This window comes from Nesoenas mayeri (assembly GCF_963082525.1).
Source record: "Nesoenas mayeri genome assembly, chromosome: 2".
Taxonomy (NCBI): domain Eukaryota; kingdom Metazoa; phylum Chordata; class Aves; order Columbiformes; family Columbidae; genus Nesoenas; species Nesoenas mayeri.
The window spans coordinates 107749178-107773394 of record NC_137543.1 but is presented as its reverse complement, the minus strand read 5'-3'; the positions used below and the strand labels follow the sequence as shown (position 1 = coordinate 107773394).

The following is a 24217-nucleotide window of genomic DNA, read 5'->3' as shown; positions in this document are numbered from 1 at the left end:
TTTGCAATAAACCCAAAATATCAAGCACAGGGAAGGGAGTAAAAAGCATTGAATACTTCTGAGTAGTGATTCTCTGGGAATCTTGTAGACTGTTCAGCCAGGCCACTGATTTAGCATGATCAGCCAGTGAAACAGGGCTGTCTGTCTAGGGAACCATCAGCACTGGAGCGTTCATCTCGCAGCCCCAGTGGCTCAGCTCCCACGGTGCTTCTGCACCCTTGTCACAGAATCACAGAATGTCAGGGATTGGAAGGGACCTCAAAAGATCATCCAGTCCAATCTCCCTACCAGAGCAGGAACATCCAGATGAGGTTACACAGGAATGTGTCCAGGCGGATTTTGATATCTCCAGAGTAGGCGACTCCACAACCTCCCTGGGCAGCCTGTTCCAGTGCTCTGGCACCCTCACTGTGAAGAAGTTTCTTCTCATATTTAAGTGGAACCTCCTGTGTTCCAGTTTATACCCATTGCCCCTTGTCTTATCATTGGTTGTCACCGAGAAGAGCCTGGCTCCATCCTTGTGACACTCACCCTTTATATATTTATAAACATTAATGAGGTCAACCCTCAGTCTCCTCTTCTCCAAACTAAAGAGACCCAGCTCCCTCAGCCTTTCCTCATAAGGGAGATGCTCCACTCCCTTTATCATCTTTGTTGCCCTGCGCTGGACTCTCTCCAGCAGTTCCCTGTCCTTCTGGAACTGAGGGGCCCAGAACTGGACACAATATTCCAGATGTGGTCTCACCAGGGCAGAGTAGAGGGGAAGGAGAACCTCTCTCGACCTACTAACCACACCCCTTCTAATAGTTGTCATAGTCAGTAGCTTCTCTTCTGGAAATGCCTGCTGCTCCACTGGAAGGGCTCCCATGGATTTCCAAGGACTTTGGATCAGTGCCTGAAAGCCCACCATTTACAAAGAAAAGATTCAGCCTTTTGCAACTCAGCCTGTTTATGAAGACCCGTATGTTCCATGCCATTTCTTCCAAGTATATTTGGCTGTGCTTTGTCCTATAAATCATGTCTGTAGGGACACACTTGGGGCTTCGTCCTGGCCATGTGTCAGCTGTCTGCAGTCCAGCTGGTTTCTTGGCTGAGCAGGTCCTGTGACCTCTGGAATTTGTCACCAGGACAGTATGAAGGACCAAGAAAGACAACCACCAGTTTTGAACATTATGTACAGATGTCAAATGAGCCTGAAGGAGAGCAGAACAGTGCAGCTTCAGTCATGACTGCTTGCGGGTGCCAAGGAGAGTATAGAAAAGAGTGAGGGTAATGAGAGGAAAATCTTCACCTCTTGCCTTGGCACGCACACCTGACATCCTGCCCAAGTGCCAAAAGGAGTTGTCAGTGTTGTGTGGACTTTCCAGGGACTTTGTGACACTGAGTGATCAGCTGAGGAAAGAGCAGACAGAACTCATAGGCAGATGAGCCCAAAGTGGGGAAAAAAGAAATACCCCAGCTTCACACAGCCAGCAATGGCTCTTAGCTGCATCATTGTAAATAAATTATTATTGTTCTAGGAACTTGAGATCTCAACAGTGGACAAAAGGAGCAAATGTGATGTCTGTAATTCTTAGAAAATAAAGAAAGATGTGTTTAATCCAAGAGAGGACAGGCATTGCAAGAACTAAGTTTAGCAGTAAAAGCCAAACCAGTTCAATCAAAAGGTGAGGTTGAAATTCAGTGAGAATAGTTAACCATAGGAACGAATGATAACGTGGAGGTTGGGTTTCCATTCCTTCATACTTTCAAGCCAAAACAAAAGCTCCTTCCATTCCCTCTAAGGGACCTTCCGTCTGTAATGGAAATCAACATGTATGATTACAGGGTAGAGATTTTAAAGACAAAAAGAAGATAGAAGTAGGCATCCAGAGTGGAGAGGCAAGAGTTTCTGGTTAGCAAGAAAAGCAGAGGAGATAGTGGGACATAGCAGTATATAAATCTTCTTACTGACCCAAACCACAAGCAAGCACCAGAACTCAAAGAGGCAGGAGTTTCTCAAGCCCAGTAGTGATATAAAACCCAGGAAAGGGTTTTAGCTAACAGGAAAGGCTCCTGTGATAGGCTGGACTCTCTGCTCCAGTTGCAGCATCCCAGCATCAATTGCAAAGCTGTTAAACCCTGCCATAAATCTTTCAGATTACCCTGCACTAGATGAACCAGGTCACTAAATCGTTAGAGGGATCACTGTTTGGGTTTCTTTTTTAAATTAGATAATAGTTTGCTAATCTAAATTGAGTTATTCAATTAGAAAGCCAAAGTAGACAAGGCAATTGTGATTAAATGCTGAATTGGGGCAATCATTTGTACTATATTAGCTAAAAGATTGGAAAGAGTAGGTTAGCAAAACAGAAGTTAATTAGACAGCTGGGAATTTTCCTGTTGTGTTGCCAGAGCAAAATTGTTTAGAGGTGTAAATTTGTGAAGACCATGATCCAAACGCAGCACTAGTGATGCCTAATGATGGTGATGGAAAAGCATGGCACCAGAGTGTACAGTTTATTATTTTAGGGTGCTTACAGAACTGAATTCTTATAATCCAGTTGACATTCGCTGTTAAACCAGAACTGGGAAGGGGGAAGTGAAGGTTTCTCTTCACAGGCTCTAGACACATTTCCTTTCAGAATTCTTGCTACAGGAGAAATGTTCAAGCACACAACTCAGCAGCACTGGAAAGCTAAGCAAAAAAGAATCAAGTGACATGAGCAAGGGAGAGGATCCAGTCACAGGCTGGGCAGAAGTACCACATAGTTCCCAAGTGACAAGCAAATACTAGCTGGTGCTAATTTTTGTGGGAGAATGGGGTTTAACTCCTCTGTTAAACCTCCCTTTCCCCCTTCCTACCTTTTATTCAGCAAAGCTATGTGTAGCAACAAGGGCACAGGATTTTTCTTTACCAAATATGAGTCAGAGACAAGCCTTAAAAAAAACAGACTCACCCACCACCCGCGCTTGCACACAAGCCCGTTCTACAAGGGGCTGGGCAGAGGCATCCTCATCTGGTCTGCAGGGCGACCTGGAAGAGGAGAAGAGCAGCACAAGGCAATGCCTCAGCACTGTCCCACACATGCTTGCTGACAGCCCACCACAGGCTAGAGGGTGGTCTTGACTGCGCTGCCCAAGTGTCGAGATTTGATTGCAGGGTGACAGTAAAACCATGGCAGATGTATTGTTAACCCCCTCTCCCCCGTTATCCCCTCCCTCTCCCCTCTTCCCACTCAGGACAGGCAATTTGGAGGGAAAGAAGGACTGAGAGAAGAGAGTTGGAAAAATTAAAAATGTTTTACTAATGCTACTAATAAAAATAGAGAAAATAATACAAAATATACAAAACCAATCTTGAAAATCCTGGCAACTGCTCTGGCAGATGTAGGGCTGGCACCTGGAAGTCCCTAGGTCTCAGTTCACAGGGACAGCTTGCAAGGTCCTCTCCTAAAGTCGGCCATAAGGAAAAGGGATGAGATCCTTGTGATCTCCCACTTCTATTTGATGTATCACGTGAATGGGATGGTATACTTAATTGGTCAGTTGCAGTTCACCTCCTGCTTGCACATCTCGCGAGATGCATCATTATCAAGTGACCTTGCATTCCTTTGCTATGTCTACCAAAACATGTATCTAGCTTTTCAGAAAACTGCAGTTAGTAAAAAGACTGTAGCTAACAGGGAAATTCACTAAAAGAGAAACTTGTTTTTAACAAAACCAGGGCACCAAGAAATAGCCCTTCCCAGAAGGGCTTTGTGCTCACTGTGGCAATGGATTATTGGGCACCTCTTGAACCTAAGCTGCCTCCTCCTTCCACAGCATAAATTCAATGCCATAAAGGCCATATGGTGCCTGACAGGGTGGTTGCCTTCCTCACAGGAGGAAAGCTGTGAGCCAAACTTGGCCCAAGCCAAACTTGCAGTATCAGGTGGCTCATGGTGGTGTGAGAAGGAGACAAAGGCAGAAGATTTAACACAGCACAGAGGGACTTAGTGAATTCTGTATGAACTACTTGAAAATTTTTCCTGGTTTTCAAGGCGAGAAGGGTTGGACTCATTGGGTACTACGGGTTTGACCTCCCTGACACCGTGGTAATCAGCAGATGCATACCAGTATAAATTGTGTGCAAGTAAAATCATAGTTCAATGATGGAGCAAAACATTCCCCATGTACCTTCACAGCAGTTTTGCATTTTCAACTATAGTATGTTTAATTAGAATCATTAAGATTTTTCATTGTTTAACCTCTGTATTGACACATATCAAGTGCATTGACTAGTATCTTGTTACATATAAACATTTTGTGCTTTATGTGCTCCAAAGGCAACTTGCCAGTCACATTTAGCTTCTTGGTTTTCATTTATATCCAGTTGGAAGACCTGGCATTTGGCTGTACCACTAAAAATGGGTTGGCACCATTTGCTTGGATGCAGAGCTAAGCATTTAGAATATTGGAGTGGGGGCAATTTCTTCCTGAAGTGTTTGCCAAGTACTACAATTTGTGCAGTGAGAAAAGAGCAGCTGTTAGCCTCATAGAATGACAATTGGAATTCCTGATGCATATTGTCCTGAGACAGGGCGTCCTCACACTGGTTTTGTAACAGTGTTTCTCTGTTGGCTTCACTGTGGCCATATTCTGGAGGAACACATATGAGAGAGAGACAGATTCCCCTCAGCTTGCACAAGTCCCCAGAGAGTTACCCAGCAAGTAATGACTTACTGAAGAGAGATTGTCAGTCCTCATTGTATGACTTTTAATATCCTCATATCTAAGTGTTTTCCTACCTGTTAATGTTTCTGCCTTCCTGACATGATTCCCTTCACTAGGTACTGTGTTTAGGACAGTGGCACTGTCTTTCACTGCCCCAGTTAAGTAGTAGTGGTAAATTTCCTTCTTACTACTCTCTTTATCAGCTCTTCGGTTTATGTTCTTTTTTCAATGTATACAATTCGACTTCTATTTCTGGTGATGCATGTTAGGCAACCTCCTTTCGCCCTTTACTGTCCTGTGATCTAAGTAGATATACCTACCTCATGTTATTTCCAATATTTCTCTTCAACAATGCTGAGTGAATATGTTGCAGTTTCTTTTTTCAAATTAATATTGCTTTAAAAAACCTGAAGTAAAAGCAGTTATGCTAGAACAAGAGACTGCATGATGTTACAGAGATTTTCTTTTCATTGAACCAAGGAACTCCATTACTGCAATACTTTTATTAACTTCCATTTACTTCTGGATTCCGTGCCTTCACTGCAGCATCAAAGAGGTGTGATAGCTGTGTATAATGGTGCCCCTCCATTTGGAAGCAGAGAATTACCTGCGTTTTTTAATTTGGCTGAAGTATAATGCTGTAATTTTATGCTGGCTTTCTGTCCTTCAGTCAGTCGGCGTCATGGACCATTTTGAAGGTCACAGAAGTAAAGATGACAAACATTTTTACTGACTGACATGCTACTTATGGTCAGTTTTGATCATTCTTTCCCTTACCTCTGATGCTGTAGGCCTCCGAAGTCTCTCGAAACAGAGGAGTTACTCTGTTGGCCAGACCAGGCAATAGTCTCGTAACAGCTATTCGAAACCAGCACCATCATGAGACGTTACCTCTGGGTAAGCCAAGTTTCTCTTTTCTGTTAAAAGCAGTGCTCACGAAGATGCTTTTGAGAACTTCTCATCAACCATACATAGTGCTTCATGTCACCCTGTGCCTCACTAGCAATGCAGCTGGTGTGCCCCTGCACAGTCCGGTGACATGACCAGGGCTCCTCAATGGTAGATAAAGCCTCTCTATTTCTTTTTTTTCCTTTTCCAGCTTACAATGACAAGATTGTTGCATTTCTACGCCAACCCAACATTTTTGAGATGCTGCAGGAGCGTCAGCCCAGCTTGGCCAGAAACCACGCACTCAGGTACCACTTTTTTCCAGACTGCTGAAACCAAGTTCCAGGAAGGAACTTCTTGGAAGTTCCGCTTCTTGGAAGCGGGGAAAATAAATTCTGGTAACTGTAGTACAAAAGATGAACTTGAGCCCCGTACATAACTGTGACCATTAAAGACTAGGTGTGCACCACCAGAATCTATGTAGTTACTGTAGTTATTTTCCACAGACACCAGGAAGTAAGAACCAAATTAACTATGGGCAAATAGTGACATATCTGAATTCAACTGGAAATATTACTGAATAGCAGAAGCTCTGTCTTCACCTACAATGATCACCTTGCTTTTCAGAAAATAGAGTTAAAATTGTGTTTGGATGGAAGTCAGCAGTAAAACCCCAGTAACTACAGCAGACCTAGGATTTTTTCTCATGGTTGGATTTACACCCATGCTATGGACTTAGTCACCCTAGATTTTATGAAGAAATGGGAACATTATGAAGTAGATTGTATTCCTGTCTTTAATCTTTGTTTCTTATGACTTAATGGTAGTCCTTTCCAAGGTAATTATGTTGCATCTTTCTTTTTCTTATGCCCATTCCTTTCCTATTAGGTTTTAAGAAGAAAAAAGGGGAGAAGAGAAAACAGAACCAAAAGCCAGTACAACTTAAACTCATTCTAATTCCAGAGGTTAAATTAATTGTTTTGGCCAGGAACCTGAGCTGGCATTAGTCAGTCTCAGCAATACCAGCGTGCACCAGCTAAGCCTTTGACCAAGAATTTCGTTTGTACGGTGCAGTAAAAACCGCAGCTGCAGGACTGGTAAAGGAGAGGAGGAAGAGCAAGGGAAGGACATTCAAGTTCCTGCAGTGCAGTTTCTGCTGATAGCCTTACTGACTTGTTGTTTACCTGTGAAGGCCAGACAAAGAGTTCTTTGGGTGTAAAAATTAAAATTCCTTCCTGAAGGAATTAATACATTCAAATGAAGTGAGGGAGACAGAGTGAAAAACGCTCCCAGAATTCAAGATGTAAATTTCTGTAACTGAGAATTTTTTTATCTTCACTATGAAATTATTCCAGACTATTTTTCTTTCTTAGCTGTAATTGGAATTCTTGTTTTGCAGAGAACAGAAGATGCTTTTATCTCCTTTTGAGCAGAGAACAAAATTGGCTAGTGATATGGACTAGACGGCTTAGCCAGTGCGTAATGAGATTTGTAACAGGATATCGAGCCCTTTGCCTCCAGGTCATTGCTTTGATTAAACCTTAGGTCAGGAGTGATCCCAAGCTACCATCTAACGCTCGTACAGCAGGTTTTAACCAAACCCCTAGGAGACAAAAGTCCATCTTTTACAGTGCTTGATTCTGCAATACGTTGCAGCCCCACCCAGAAAGGCACTAAAGCACATCCTTGACTTGAGGTAGAATCTTCTGACTTGAAACTAGAATAAATATTCTTGGACACTGCAATGCTTTAGAAAGACACTGCCAGATGGGGGTGTAGATCTGTATCTTTCATGATCCTAATCTGCTGATAGCATCCTGTCCTGTGTTTCCCATGCCTTACAGGTGTTCGTTTAAACAACAAAACGTATGATTTTACTAATGTACTGTATAACCTCTGTATGATCAATTAATATCAAGTATATGTTAGTGTTGGTTGCTAGATAGAACAGACAGAGGTAAAGGAAGTGGTATTACGTGAATTTCTGTTAACAAAAGGCGATAGACTAGTTGTAGCCCTAAACAAAAAGTCTGTCAGTAACCTTAGCTGTAGTGCTACACATAAGCTTGGAGGACTAAGAAACATTCTGTTTTCTAAAATACGGTATAAAATCTCTTGCTTTTGGATCAGAAAACCAAGTGATATAAAATAGATTAATTTTTACAAGTTTGTTAGTGTGATTAGAAAAGGAATCAAGATGTTAAGATGTTTGCCATTTTTGTAAGGAAAGAAACAGGAACTGGCAAAATACCAAGGAATAATAAGTCTTTGCATAGTTCATGCCTAGATAATGGCATATTCTTTTTTTCCTTTCTTCTCATCTCAATATTGTTTATGTTTCAGGGAGAAGATCCATTACATTCGGACAGAGGGTACACATGGGCTTGAAAAGTTGTCCTGTGATGCAGATTTAGTAATTCTGCTGAGGTAATCAATTTGATCAAGAGCATATTGTCATGATTTGTGGCACCAGAGATGCTGGCTGGCTCTTTCTCTGCATAATTGAAAAAAATTTGTTAAATCTTCCAGGTCATTTGTGATTAGAATAGGAATAATCGTTACTCATAGTCATCCAAAACAGTAATTCTGCCAGAGTATATATCTGTCAACCCTTACTTCCTGGAAGGCAGCCTCCATCAGTGCAGTAAACTCCATCCCCAGGCAGCTCAATCAATATAGCTGTTACCATCAAGTAGCAGATAAAAAAGAATCAGGTCAAAATGTTCCCTTTTAATGGAAAAATTCTTGGTTACCTTTTTTAGGTTGTTGTTTAGAAAAAAAAAAAAAGGAGGAAAAATCTTGTCTTTCTCAGTACGAGTACATAACGCAAGTGCTCACAAAATTCCTAGTTTTACTGCAGTAGTGCTGCTCACACGTAGGGCCAGGCCACACTCATGAAACCTCAACATGCAATGCATTGAGCATTGTTTGGGTAATGTAGATTTGGGACCAGGGAGCTTGCCCTTTAGGTTCTAGTGCCTTTTATTCAGCACAGGTAAGGACTTACTTTATTGTCTTGGTCTTACATGGAAGACATTGCATTTCTGAGGTGCTTTTGCTGTGCTATATAGCACTGCCTGATGCAAGGAGTTTACCACCTATTCCCGTCAACTTAATCCATTCCTATTAACTTAATCTGAATGGCCAAAGAGCTAAGCTATGTGAAAACGTGTGAACCAAGGAAAACAACCTGGGAGACAAATGTATGTATCTTTGCTTCTCAGTTCTAACGTGTTGAAACTGTCCCTGTTTACTACATAGCCTTAGATCTTTACCTCTCTACCAGTAGATTGAGCCACTGTGTTAACATGAAATATCTAATAAAATTCATTTTGTTCTTCTTGGTTACTGGTGACCGTGCCTGATTTGGGAAACCTGTGGATTTTATGAATCCATGTGTTCATGGATTCAAACTTATGACCACAGCAGACTTGCATTCCTTCCTGTGATGAATGTGAACCAAATCTCTCCCTATCGCTTTTCCATGCAGCCTTTTTGAAGAGGATATTATGTCCTACATACCACTGCAGGCTGCCTTCCATCCTGGTTACAGTTTCTCTCCTCGCTGCTCACCCTGTTCATCACCCCAAAATTCTCCAGGTAAGGGGATGAGAAAAATAATACAAAACCTTGCATTTGTACTCTTTCTCTTAATAAATACAAAGGGGCAGATTCAGAGCTAGCATTAGTTGTCAGCCTGCTAATTCCAGCGCCCACTCTGAATCTGACTGCAGCTGCTTTTTTGCTGGATCTTTTCCATTGCTATTATGCATCAGATGAAGCATTAACAATAGCTGAAACACAGAGATCAGAAATTGCCCGTATGGAAGAAAGTGTTTTCCTGCTTTTTATATAGTTGGAAAATATTAGGATAAGAGAATGGTGCACTCCAAATATAATTCAGTGACATGGAAGAGCATTCAAGTTATGTGAGAGGAGCAAAGAGAAGCTTCCAAATCGAAGGCATATTGCAATACTTCCAGTAGAATCATAGAATGTCCAGAGTTGGAAGGGACCCACAAGGATCATCGAGTCCAACTCCTGTCCCTCCATGTGACAACTCCACAGTTCACACCATGTGTCTGAGGGCATTGTCCAGTCTCTTCTTGAACACTGTCAGGCTTGGGGCTGTGACACCTCCCTGGGGAGCCTGTTCCAGTGCTCCACCACCCTCTGGGGGAAGAACCTTTTCCTAATGTCCAACCTAAACCTCCCTTGGCACATCTTCCTGCTGTTCCCTCGGGTTCTGTCACTGGTCACCAGAGAGAAGAGTTTTGCGCCTGCCCCTCCTCCTCCCCTTGTGAGGAAGCTGTAGCTGCCATGAGGTCTCCTCTCAGTCTCCTTCAGGCTGAACAAACCAAGTGACTTTAGCCACTCTTCATACGGCTTCCCCTCCAAACCCCTCACCAGCTTTGTGGCCCTCTTCTGCACTCTCTCTAGTAGCTTTATATCCTTTTTATTCCGTGGCACCTGTAAAGTACCATAAAGTACTCTTGGAAAGTTCAGTCTCCTCTGCTTGGGGTTCTGAAGACTCCTTCCCAAGACCCATCTACAGGGTGTTTCAAAAAGATGGCCCTAATTTGAAATCACTGTATATCTGAAACTGGGACCATCTTTTTGAAACACTCTGTTTTAAGACCTGAGGGGATCATCATGATCATCTAGTCTGACCTCCTGTGTTGATCCCATTAACTTAGGTTTGATGGGAAACATATTTTCCAGAAAGACATTATGTCTGAGAAGGTTATTTCCAGCTGTGGTATGTCTCTGTAGTTATTGTTTATGCTATAGAAATTTGAGGAGCTAATGTCTCCCTTTTGCCAAGATATACAACCCCCACCACAGCCTCACTGCATGGCTGTGTCCAGTGGCCACTTTGAGCGAACTGACAGAAATGTGATCTGGAAAAATCCATTTTTGGTTGAGCTTTTTAAACATTCATTTAAATTATCTGGTTTCAAATAAAATTAATGGACAAGAAACATTCACATCTTGGAGGTGGCTCTGGAAAATTGGAAGGTTTTTTGATGTGAGGAAGTTAAACGCTGAACCTTTGCCTTTGGGAGAACAGTTTTGTCAGAATGTCCTATTGTCATTAATGAATTTGAACACCATTGTAAATACAGTTTCCCTCCTCTACATGAGCATCAGGACAGATTAGAAACAAGTCTCCTGCAAGACGAAAACCAAAATATTTGCTAAGAATATGATTTTAGAGAATGTTAGAAGAACTGCACTAGTCTTTTCCCATTCTTGTGAAAAGACAAGGGCAAATATTCATTTGTGGCAACATGCTGTCTGTCTGCTTATTTCTGCTACTAGTTACACAGCCCATGAGAACACTCATTCTCTTGTGTCTTGGGGGAAAAAAGGTCTAACAGAAAAAGAAGTGTTGTGAGGGATTCTTTGTGCACTGCATGTAAATATGCCTTTCTGTTCTACCAAAAGAGACAATTAGTAATGTACTTCCCTCGTGGCAACCATGATACTTTGTGCTCCCACTAAATGTGATTTTTTTTTTCCTTCCTGTGGAGGATTTTCTGCTAGATTTCTCGTTAAAAGGGCTTGTTTCTATTATGTTCTGTAATGAGATAGGGAAGTGGGATTTCATGGATCCATGATGGCATGGCACTTGTTCATACAAAAGGACTAATCAACTGCTTTGAGAATATGGGCTTCAAAATAAAACAGGTCCCAAATTGCTAAAAATCTGCTGTATGTGTGAATCATAATAGGAAAACGTAGCATTTCTTGCTGACAGAAATCCTTCTCAGTGCCACAAAGAGGTTTGTGTTGATAGCTGGAAGTGTTTAATATACAGTCAGATCAACTCAGGGAAACCCGATTCCCAGCTTGGCTAGGGTGCTAGGCTCCAGTGAGAAGCATTGCTTTGTGCTCCAGAGGTTTAATCCTGCCAAGTAAGGAGATCTCCTATACAGTGCAGAGGAGAAAGATCTCTTAAAATTGCAAAAGGGAAAGAAAACCTAAATACCATTGACCATGAGTGGGAGTTAAGTCTTTCTCATGCCTTTCCGATCCTTGAATTTCCATTCAGATCAATCACAGTTAAAGGCTGAGGCAACACAAAGGCACACACAAGGCAAGCTTAATGGTTCTTTTAGTGAAGAAGATATAGCCCCTGAAACTTACAACCGCGTTAATGCCAGGTAGAACAAAAATAATACAGAGTGCACAGTATACCTGTATAAAGTTTATAACTCATTAGTTAGGCAGTTCTATCTGGAAAATCAGCTGCATGATCTGGAAAAATTTAAAGCCCCTTACACTTTAGGATGCTGTTCATTTTCCCTCCAGGACTGCAGCGAGCAAGTGCAAGAGCACCTTCTCCATACCGGAGGGACTTCGAAGCCAAGCTGCGCAATTTCTATCGAAAACTTGAAGCCAAAGGGTATGGGCAAGGTCCAGGTAAAATTAAGTGAGTATTTTGATAACTTACTCAAATAGTTTTAACATGGTGTCTTTTGTCATTATCCATAAATGAAGACTCTGATAGGGAGTGGGAAACACAGCAGAGATTTCATTTTGTACATGAACCATCAGGGCAAGATAAGGTCTTAGTATATCCTGAAAAAAAGTGACCTTCAAGAGGCTTTTGTGTGGTAGTTTTATTTCTTATAGATTTGTATTCTCGTACACTGCCATTCCATAACTATTTAACAGGGAGGTTGGTATTCCTACCTGTAATTTGCTAGTAGGGAGATCCATTCAGTCAAACATCCACCAGAGATTATTAACAGCCATTGTAATGATGGAATGACTCCAAATCCTTTGGATCTACACATCAGTAAAACTCAGGATCTGAGTATGACCCTACAGAAGCCTGTACATGCAGGTTTAGCTTTCAGTGGTTCTTTGTGTTGGTAGCCCTCCTGAATTTGAACTAGAGAGATTTCTGCCTCTCTTCAGGTATTTTGGGGATCTCGTTCACTTGGTCATGGGGTTTGCTTTCCAGACATCTTGTTAGTTGGCTTTTGAGTCTGTACCTACTTGTGCTCAATGTAGTTATCCAACTTGGCCAAAGGAATTATGTGTTTCTAAGGTATTTCCTGGGCATTTGATTGATTTTATGCATCAGGTTGGCTTCCTACTAAATCACCTCTGTTGTGGGGGGAAAAAAAAAGTGTGAAGCCAAGCAATTTATTCCAGGCAAACATCATCATAAAAATGTTCTTACAGAGCTGGAAAGTCCTAACCATTGGTTATCTCTTTTGGTGTCCTGCTTATCTGGGTCCAAGGCAGACATGAAATACATTTTAGAAGGTCTGTCTTAAAATGTCTGTGAACATACGAATGAGAAGGATTTCTTGCACAGGTGGTGTTTAAATGTACAATTCATTAAGTTGTTTTAGAGGTTGGCAGTGGAGTGAGAGGTCTGTTACATAAACAGAGGCTGATAATCCCTTTCCCTACCCTGCTACAGAAGCAGTATTTCCGTGGACATTCACTGGATTAAATCCAGGAAGAGTTTGGGGCCAGTCCCAGACAGCTGTGACCTCATATACACAGGAAACTCACAGCCCCCTCTACCATACAAATTTGTACACAGAGGGTGTTACAGAGGGTCTTAGCAGTAGAGCAACACTTGGAACCTAATCACAGCATTGAGAAGAAATTCACCTCTGAGGCCAATAGAAAAGCCTAATGAAACAACTCACTGAAAACCCATAATGGTCAAGTAGCATGTACACCAGTGGATGCTTTAAGTTTTCTAAGAATGAATCATAGAATGGTTTGGATTGGAAGGGACCATCAAAGGTCATCCAGTCCAATCCTCCTGCCATAAGCAGGGGTATCTTCAACCAGATCAGGTTGCTCAGAGCCCTGTCCAGCCTGGCCTGGAATGTCTCCAGGGATGGGGCATCTACCACCTCTCTGGGCAACCTGGGCCAGTGTTTTACCACCCTCATTGTAAAAAATTTCTTCCTCATGTCTAGCCTGAATCTCCCCTCTTTTGGTTTAAAACCATTATCCTTTGTCCTGTTGCAACAGACCCTGCTAAAAAGTCTGTCCCCATCTTTCTTATAGGACCCTTTAAGTATGGAAAGGCCCCAGTAAGGTCCCCCTGGAGCCTTCTCTTCTCTAGGCTGAATGTCTCTCTTTACCAGCTCTTGTTTGCCTGCAGGCTCACATGAGATTCAATCATTAGATCTCTATTTCTGCCTCCCGTTGCAGGTTAATTATACGACGTGACCACTTACTGGAAGGCACGTTCAACCAGGTAATGGCATATTCACGCAAGGAGCTCCAGCGGAACAAACTCTACGTCACGTTTGTTGGCGAGGAAGGGTAGGGAACCACAAAATGCTATCAGTTTTGAAGTAGCTGTTATGGTGCAAAACACAGAGTTGACTAAGGCTGAGCCTCCCTTGTTATGTAATATTTCTTTGGTTTTGTTTTACCTCTGAGTAAGTGATTTATCTTAATCAGCTCAAACATTTGTTAAAAATAATAATAGCAATAATGCTTCATTTTCCCATAGCACCTTCCATCTAGATGTCTCAAAGTGACAATTCAAGTGGCTAAATCTAATGTCATTGTGTTGCCATAGCTATTTTAACTGGCTGGAAGGCAAAACTGAACTGCAGGCCCGTGTTTACATACTGAATCAGTCTCTGGACAATAATTAGAGACCAGACCTTTATCCCCTTTGTCACTCTAATTCTTCAAAATGGGTCTGGGTTTGTTTCAAATATTTTTTACTTTGCATGCCATCTAATGATCATTTGTTATCCATATGTGGACTTCTTGTTTCTAGCTAAAGTGTGAAACATGAATACTGGTTCAGTCCTTGCAGTTTAATTCACCCAGTTGGAAGCTGAAAGTAATAGAAGTCTCTTGAGAAGGTCTTTTCTTGGGAGACTTTCTGCCAGCCTTACGAATCCATGAGCTGTTCTTATATGATTAAAGCCCCTGATCTTTTGTTTCCAAATCTAAACAGAACCTTTCAAAGCCACCTTGGCTCACCTCAAGAGCTATGTTGTAATTGAGGCTTAATCCACATACTTTTGTAATGAAAAGACCTTTGTGCATATTTCCAGTGTTCCATGTAACAAAGGCTTGAAATTGTATTTCAATAGTTTTGCATACAAAGTTTCTTTAAAAAAAAAAAAACAAAAAGCATATAGATAGGATTTCAGTTCCAAAAATACCAGAACAGAAAGGCTCTGGAACAGCTCTTGGCATGTCTAGCAACTGCTGACACTGTCAGCTCCAAGGTGGTGTGTCACCTGAAGAGCTTCTGCTGAGCTTAATTTGTCTGAGTCCAATGGAAAACAGAAGTCACCAATCTCAAAGAGAGTCACTTGGTGACCTCAATATCAGAGGTTTTCTTAACTCTTACTTTTTATACTCTGTGTTTATTGTTATACTCAGTGTTATTTGACAGAGGTCATCTCCACAGCTAAGTTTTGCTTCTGGTTTGCAAGTAAAGCATAGACATGCAACATACCTCAGTTTGTGTTTTTGGAGTAGCGTTCTAGTATGCTAACACTGGCCAAAGTCACGTTGTTTTCCTCACATCTCTAATAACTTTTACTGTGTGAAGCATGGTACCCTTTGGAGAAATTACAAACAATTTGATTTGCAAATTCATTCATTCTTCATTGGTTCATTTACATCTGAAGATACATTCCCCCAGGGTTTCTGCTCTTAAATGCTAATATAGGTTCTGCTGAAGGGACTCCAAGATAACAATTCCCCACTGAAGAGCTGATGCTGTAAGGCCACGTGGTGCTCCATGGGCACAGCTTCCCACGTGTTTTGAAGCTAAAATGACATTGAAAATGAACTATGCTTTATGATGAGTTAATGTGTTCCCAGAAACGCAATCCCTCATCTCTCCTTGGACGTTTTTTTGCAGGTGGTGTTTGTAGTTCTTTACTCCAGACACCATTAGGCTTAGCCTAGTATTTTAATGTCCGTTGAACCAGATCTGTTACATGATTAGCACTCGTGGTTCATGTGGCCTCATTACCATCCCGTTTTGCTGTTGTGGCTTTAGACTCACCACATGATCCTAGAGCTAAAGCTGCTCAAAGAGAAAAGTACTGAATCTCCAGATGTAAAACAGAGGAGGATGGGCCAGCCTGACCTTTATCTTCTTTCTCGCTGCACAAATCAATCATTCAACCCCTTGTGGTTATGCTTCCATAACTTCAAACACAAAACAGACCATTCCAATGCAGCTGCAGAGTTTTCCACTTACTTGACATTTGTTAAGTAGGAGGAATAGCGCCTACCTCAGAAAAATTGTTTTGGCACACACGATATATGGCTACAAATCATTTGTTCATATTGCTACATGTAGATTTATTTTAGATTGAAAAACCTATCTACCATTATTAGAGAATGGTCTGTTTTTAATAAATCCATCACAGTTGGGGGTAATGCAGTCATGAAGCTTTTCTTATTTTTGTTTGTTTGTTTGTTTTTCAAGTTGAGATAATTGGAAACGTCTTGATTTAAAAGTTGAGTTTACAAAAAAGAACACAAGAAAGGTGACTCTCTACAGAGCAAAATAATGCAACAGCAAGGCCCAGCTTAAGGGGTACCACATGTATTTGAAACTATCAGAAAAGTAAAGGAGCTTGGACAGAACAACTGAAGAATCACCATTCTATCTTAAGAGACACAGTTCTGTGGAGATTTGGTCTTGTTTAGCATTGACCTGTAGGTTATGCTTATATCTAAGAACGTATCTTTGTGGCTAGACTGCATCTTTGGTTACATCCCAGTGTAGGAGCTTAAGAGCAATTTCTGCTTCAGTCTGGGCTGCGTGGTCTATGAACTCAGGTGTTCATAGGCAGTTCAAACCCACTCACTGAAAAGCAAGCCCTGTGCTAGCCAGCCAGCTAAGGCAAGGCTGAGCTTTGTAGCTGTGCCTTACTAAGCATTTGGAACAAAGGAAAAGAAACTACTTAAGGGATGTGTCTGAGTTGTGATTCGTCCCAGATCAAGGTGGATGCTGCTGAAGTTTCAGCATCGTGACTGGTTCAGGGCTCAGAATCAACTTTTGAGAGGGGAGATACACCACGTTAGAAACACTTGATCACAAAGGTGTAAGTATTAGACAGCAGCCAGTGTAGGCAAAACCCAGGAAATTCACTGAAATGGGAATGAGCCTCATTTTATCTTTTTTACATCTTCCTTTCCAGGTTGGACTACAGTGGCCCCTCCCGAGAATTCTTCTTCCTTCTGTCTCAGGAGCTCTTCAATCCCTATTATGGGCTGTTTGAGTATTCAGCCAACGACACCTACACTGTACAGATCAGCCCCATGTCTGCTTTTGTTGAAAATCACCTGGAATGGTAAGGACATTTAATACAGAACTGAACAATCCTTTTAGAGCAATACAAAAATGGAAATGCAAAACACAAAAGCTGCTGGTTTAGACTAGACTACATACAAGTATCATTGCTTCTGCTGGGAAGAATTGGGAAGTAGCTTGGGAGAAGGAAGAGAGGGAGTAAGTGTAAATACAACAGCAGGCACTACCATTAGAATGTCTTGCTTGCATTACTTGCAATGTGATGTTCATGTACTTCTGCATCAATGGGAAAAAGACAGGGAGATGATCTCTGCTTAATCCAGGCCTTCTTTCCTTGGTCCCTTTCTCAGAATAGCAAGTGTGATCTTTCTGTACATCAAGTAACACTGTGCTTGGAAGCTATACAGTGTTCTGTATGAGCCACATTGCCACTCTGTACCTACTGCAGGCCTTAAGAAAGGCCCAGTGAAAGCAGTTTCCCTTTTCTCCTCTGCCAGTGTCCCTCTCTGTGTATGGCAAGGCCAGCAGAGTGAGCAGGTACTTCACCTCACCAAGTATGTGTGCAAACAGACAAATTGCTGATCTTGTTTCTTTATCAAAAATTCTGAATGCGTATTGTGATCTCCTCATTTTTCTATCTGTCTGTCTGTCTTTGGGAGTTGTTTTCCCTTTGATAGTTTCAGATGTGGTTCAGTGGAGCCTGGGCTGCCAGCCCTGGGCATCGTTTGATTCCTTACGGGATTTCAGTGTGTCAAAGAAATACTGCCCACATGGGTTTGTTCCTATGATGTTTTTCTTTGCCTCACTGATCTCACTGTCTCTTCTTAGAGATCCTTTTTTACAATGGAAGGCAGTTCAGGCCCCATTACAATTGCAAACAGCACATGCCCTTCTACTGTTGTAAACAGGTCCTCTTTTGCTTTGGCTTAGTGTGGGCAGGAGGTCAAGAACAACTGTCACCACTCTTAAGGTTGCAGTGGAAAAAAGGGCTGTTGCTGGGACCTAGCATGATCCTTGCATTAGACTGTTTATCTGCTGACATATGCAAGAAGAGAGTGACTTAGTTCTTAGAGCTTGTCCATCTCCTACTACAGTCCTGTTTATTAGACATTATGAAGTGGCTTTCTTGTTTTCAAGAAGAAATACAGTCTGTCTTTTGATCAGCTTAACAGGCAGCATGAATAAACTTTTGGTTTAGGAGGCTATATTTGTGAAGATGCATTTTGATTTCAGGGCACAGGACTATTTAGCTAGGTGCAAACCCAAGAGCATTCTATCCACACTGTGAGCAAACTGGATGCAGGCTCTTTCTCCAGAAATGGTGTTGCCCTGTTATCTCAGTAGTATTTGAAACAGGCTCTTATCTGTTATAAATACTGTTGTTGTGAAGAGTTCAGCTGACATTTTCTTAATGATAAATTCTCCTGCAAAAAGTATATACTTTGTTTGATATCATTTTGTTCTTTGAGAGATTAAAGCATAGAAGAGGCAGATTTTTAAAGGTATCTTGGGCATGTAGAACAGCAGAAAGATACCTAATATGATTTTCAATAGCAGTTTCCATTTAAGTCAGAAATCAGTAGCAGTTAGACACTTGGGATAATATTTGTCCAACTACGTGTATCTGTGCAGGCTTCTTGTATACTTGTTATTTGGGCTTCGGGCATTTGGGGTTTTCTTTTTTTAGGAAAGAAAAATGAAGTCCCTTGGACTGCAGAAGGAAACAAATGCTATGAATGAAGAGATTTGTACATGAAGTAGTGTAAATAGGGCAAGATTGCAGAACGCAAGGCAAAGATAAGAAATCCAGTAAGTGCTTGGTAATACTTCTTGAACCTGTTATGGAAATAACTGGCTGAGACCAGCAGTTTATAATTAGTCCAAAAGGTTTCATGATTGGCTTGCTAGATATCTAGACATTTTAAATGTTTTCATGCTGTCTGTGTTGATTGATCTCAGCTATTCATGTGTAACCTTAGACTACTGTATTCAGAAATCTGTGCAGCCAGCTAAGATGGGATTTGGAGCAAGCTTTCTAAAACTCAAAGAGTATGAATCTCCCCTAAAGGCTTTATAGGGTAACTTCTCTGAGAGCACTGTGCTAACTTGGTTGTCATTATTTGTTCTTGAGGAATGGAGTTTCATGAAGTTCTCAGTCTTTCTCCAACTTTGTTCTCATCAAAGTCAGTCCTAAAACTTCTGTTTCTCAGATTGACTTGCTGATATGATTCCAACAAAGCCTCCTCCCTCTAACGTGGAAGAAATAAAGATTATTTTCCTGTTCCCAAATCTGTTATGAAACATCAGTTAATATAGATGGATGAATCAGTTTTGAGAGTTCAAGGGTCACAGATAGTTAATATTCATAGTTTTTTCAAAGCTGGAAATTTGATGCCAGTTATGAAAACCACACAACCACAATTGGTTTAGATTTGCAGATTTCTTGAACTGTATGTCTTTTGGTGCTGTGGGGCTAATAATTTACGGGGGATCTACCCCGATATGTTTTTCTGTATAGTAATTCTCTAAGACCTATCCAGACACGTCTATATTAAGAAACAGGGCTAGCAGAAAATATGCCTCAAGATTATTTTACATTTTATCTTCTTTAATTGAACAGTGGTGAATTTGAGATAAATACAACAAAAGGCAAAGATGTGAAGTTTTGTTCATATTGGCAGAATTGAGAAATACACTGCTCTTTTTCCTCTGGCCTAAAAGTTACAGTTTTGCCCCTGCTAATGGCTTATTTCATGCCTTGCTCTTTGTACAAACAGCATTTGAGTCCAAAATGAGCACATCAAAGCATGGAGTAGTTGTATGTATGCCAAGTTAAGAAAGAGACATAATGACTGGAAAATATTTCTCATGTATGGAGAAACTGAGATTTAACACCTTTCCTGCAGGCTTCCATTGAATAAGACTTTTTCCTTCAGTTAACACATGTGCCTGCTGAACACACAAAATACAAGATATCACATATTTTCAAAACTAAAAATGTATTTTAAATCCCCCTGTATCTGAAAAGACACAGTTATGTCTCTCTAGACCTAAGAAGTTTCATGATACACATTTTTATCTGCAAGCTACAGGATGTACCCAAAGCTCATAGCCAGAAGAACTACCTTTAATCCATGTCAGTAAGGAGCCATTCTATCTCATCTAGGTAACGTTTCTAGCTTTTTGCCTGGTTATTTGAAAGCATGTTCTAAAATACTGTTTACACCCCCACTTAAGGTAGTCCGCACTTCTCCAAGTAAGTAGGCAAAATGTGGTGGCAGCTGCTATATATTATTTCAGTGAAAAGAATATGGTTCAGCCCAGAAAGAATATCCTTGTCTTTGCTCTTGGTCAGGGGTTTTGGGCAACTGAAGTAGGGAGAGTCACTGAAGAATCCTTCTAAGGTTTTGCTCAATATGCTGGAAGACAGAGTAGTAGAGGAATAGTGTATGTTTCTGTCACAGAATGATTTGTTTAATCATGCTGTTATATATTGTGGTTTTCCTCAGTCTTTGTTTTGTCTGTGATTTGCTGTAGTATTTCCCTGCTTAGCTCTGGGGAAGAAAAATCATAAACTGGATGTTTGTTTCTCTGATGATTTCTGTATCATTTTCACCCAACCTGAAGAGTATTATCTCTGTTCTGTTTCATTGTTCCTGTGGCTACCAACTTCAGATGTTTATGATTTGGCTGTCATCATAATATCACATATAAAGTCCTGCTTCTTAGAATAAATGAATTCTCAGTGTTTTCTCATGAACTTTCCCTCCCTGCTGTGAGTACTTAATCAGATAGTGACAACAAAAGTTCCATTGTCTTTTCTGTTCACGAAACAGTGTGTTCACAAACTGCCATCAGGTGGAAATCCAGTCTCTCTTTTTCACGGCTTCTGAGTGGGCCAGAGTTTTCCTTCAGAGCAGTCGTGCCCACAGGAGTAATCCAGTAAGTTAATGTAATGCGATGCACTCTCTTTGAGAGACAGCACCGTACTCACGACAGGATCGTCTACACCAGACTTTTTGTCCCCAGATCACTTGCCTGGTCTTTCATCTGATTCACCCCGGCAAGGCTTTTCACATCATCTGCTTTTGAATTTTTAGTTCATTGCATGTTTGTAAATGTAGAACCACAGCCAGGAATGTGAAAAGCAGCCCAGTCTCTGCATAGAAGACCAGATGGCTTTGACAGATAAAATCATTCACAGACATTCATTTGGAGATCTGAGGGATGTTAACTTGAAACATCTTCTTCTGTGTTTTCATAGCAAATTAATGACAGCATGGTTTTGTAACAATTAGGCATTTGTGGACCTTGCTGTGACATTTATGCAACCAAAAAGCAGCACCCCAGTATCACAGTTATTTTGAAGGTATTTACAGGTTGCTAATCATACTTAGCATTCTGTATCCATCTCAGAAAAGTCCTGTTGTGTTTTATTTGTTTTTATTTAAATGAAATTTAGTACATTTCTGTAGCAGAACCTTACTAGAAAGTTGAAGACTTGGGAGTAAGCTGTTTTTGTACAGAACCGCACTGAAGACCTGATGATATAGTCAGACCCAGTGGCCCATGTCCCCAGGAACTGTAGACTGATTCCTGGCTGCAATGTCCTAATGAACTCCATTAACTTAACACTCATTTGGAACGGCTTTGGGGCAGGAATTTTTTCATTCACCTCCTATACTTAACCTTCCTTTCTGCCCTCCAGTGCCCCTCATATTCTAGTCCGTGCTGCTGAATGGAGTCAGACAGGAAACTTGCATGTATTTCTACATGCAAGCCTGTGGCGCCCACTCTCCATGCAGGTGTGAACTTACTTTCCCTCTGCTCCAAGCCAGTTGACGTGGTTGCTGCAGCACCAAGCTGATAAAATATACACTGCCTCCCATCTGGGCTAATAAATTCAGGCTTGGTGCTGCCTTGGTTGCTTTTACGTGCTCTGGCAAGCGTGGCACATGGGTAGAGCAAGCTCCCTTTGCCTGCGCAGTGCTGTGTGAGTATACCCCCAGACAAACTCTGACCTCTTATTTATTTTGTGTAAACAAGACACGACATAGCCGTCACTATCCATCTCAGGCATGGCAAAGAATGCAGGGCATTGTTTTCCCCTTTTTTCATTTTAATAAACCCAAGAAGAACCAAGAATGTTGCAACTTCAGCTGTCCTTTCTTTTTAGAGAGCTTGGTTGGCTTTCTTAACCCAGTGTCCTTAGGAGTTGTGCCTTGTGCAATTGCCCTGCCTGTCCATCAGCTGGTTTCCTAATCAGTTTGAGATCTATTTGACAGGAAGGTAGACATCTCAAAGATACTAATTTCCTAAAAGCTTTGCGAAACTTGTGACTGTGTGAAGAATAGAGATGCAGAAGAGTGCCACGGTGAAGGCGGGCTGGTGAGCTCAACAGTTACCTGTTGTGTTTGGCCTCTTGACTGGCCAGTTATCACGAGCGAGCTGACAGGTCCATCATAGGCACAGGCTGTGAAGCAGCTGCATCATCTTCCTCGGTAGCCCGAGGATGTGAGGGGGAGCTGTGGAAGCTTAGGGGCAGCAGAAGGGAGAATCTGGAGATACGCCGAAGTGTGGGAAGCACTAGCAGAGATGTGTAGGAGGAACTGAAGCCATCGCAGTGTGGTAACGTAGGGCCACCAGAGGCAGATCTATAGGAAACAAAGCTCCGTTAATCCTACTTCGTGGAGAACTTATTTCAATTGAAGCCTTTTTAAAGAAAGTGGCAAATGGCTTCATGACCTAGTGGGTTGTATTCAGGTGCTGACCAGCTCATAGGATGGATTTAGACACATTCTGTGGCTCATTATAGAAACAGTGGAGAAAAAAAGCCACAGCATCTATGCAGGAATTCTGCAAACAGCCACTACTCCTCTCCACTGACTGAAAGTAGCTCTGGGGAGTATGTGGCCCAAATGATTCATTTATCTCTTTAATGCTTCAACTGTTGTGGCAGACAACTTACATATGGCCCAATACCTGTTTTATCAAGGGAGTCAGAAACACTGAGTTTGGTTTTGGGCTCAAAGAAGCCAGTTGTGTAGGTCTGTGTTTGGGGGAGGAATTAGTTTAGAAGACCAATCTTGCTGCCATCTTGAAGGGACCTGTTTAAGCTAAACTCCAAAAAGTCATCCTCTTGAAACTCCAAGCTGATGTAGCACCCCAGAGGGGGCATCCAGATACATCCAGTTGGTTTTGAAATTTAGATCATTACCTCTTTGCCTCAGTTTCCAACTGAGGAGATTTCCTAGTATGTAATCAACTTGAAATCCATTTGATGTATACTAATGCTCTGAACTGCTTTGAAATTCTCAGATGAAAGGCACCATAGAACACCAAGGCTTTTAATGTTACATTACACTATAAATTTTAATTACTAGCAATATCTTACTATAAATAAATTATGTTTGCATGAGAAATTTTCAAGCACTATTGTAAATCTTCTGGACAAGAATGATATTAAAATAAATATGCAGCTGACATCATTTTATAAGACCTTTTCAATATGTGTAAGAGTAAGTTACTGAAATGCCTTCTTGCTGCTACGCTGTGATCTCTCTCAATGCCTTCTGTACTTAAGTAAACTTTGATTTTCCTATTAAGTTTGATGTATGACTACATCACATACAGCTTGCCTCAACAGCTGGTTAATTATTTATTAAGGGTCAGGAGAAATTGGAAGATTAAAGGCAAACCAAAGTGAAGGAGGAAAAAAAACCCCACATTCTCCCCAAGCTTCTACAGCAACCAGTTTTTTAAAAAAGTTTCTGCTTTATATTTATGTTATTCTTGACTTTGTCTCTCAATTGGGGATTTTTTCACGTTCGTTTGAAGACTTGAATGGCGATATAACACAGATTGAAAGTAAAGATGTGTCTTCTTGCTTCATTTTCCCTTCTCTGAATCTCATCTTGCCTAGCACTGCTGCCATAATTACTGTTTGGTTTGAGGGAAAGGCAAGTGTTCTATTTCATTGTATTTTTTACAGAAGCCGTCTTTATATTTTTTTCTCCTTGCTTAAGGCCATTTAGTCTTTTGCAACTTTGCCGATTAAATTTGCCCAGAGATGGGAGACTCCACATGAAAAATCTCTGTAGTGCGTCTCCACCTTGCACGTGATAGAGGAGAAAAGGGTAAAATCCACACTGACTCAGAGCACGTGGGGCTGCAGGGAAGCACCAGGGTGGGCAGTGATTGTGTGTTTATTTGTAGTGATGAAAAACTCCCAGGGAGTGAGGAATGTCCTCGTATCTCTTGTTCCAGCCACACTGGAATGGCGAGGCTGAGCTGTCACTGTGAAGCATTGCTCAGCCGTCTTTGCCCCTCCTTATTTTCCTCAGACTT

At 41.4% G+C, this 24217-nt stretch overlaps 1 protein-coding gene across 1 annotated transcript in view; it reads left to right on the top strand.

Annotated features, from left to right (window-relative positions):
• HECW1 (HECT, C2 and WW domain containing E3 ubiquitin protein ligase 1) overlaps positions 1-24217 on the top strand; it is a gene marked incomplete at both ends in the record, with an annotated part of 194258 nt that overhangs the window by 142696 nt on the left and 27345 nt on the right. Inside the window, 7 exons of the mRNA XM_080364173.1 lie at positions 5487-5592; positions 5795-5891; positions 7927-8010; positions 9074-9183; positions 11899-12019; positions 13777-13890; positions 16758-16910. Of these exons, the coding sequence (XP_080220299.1) occupies positions 5487-5592; positions 5795-5891; positions 7927-8010; positions 9074-9183; positions 11899-12019; positions 13777-13890; positions 16758-16910 (785 nt within the window). The remainder of the gene's footprint in view (positions 1-5486; positions 5593-5794; positions 5892-7926; positions 8011-9073; positions 9184-11898; positions 12020-13776; positions 13891-16757; positions 16911-24217) is intronic.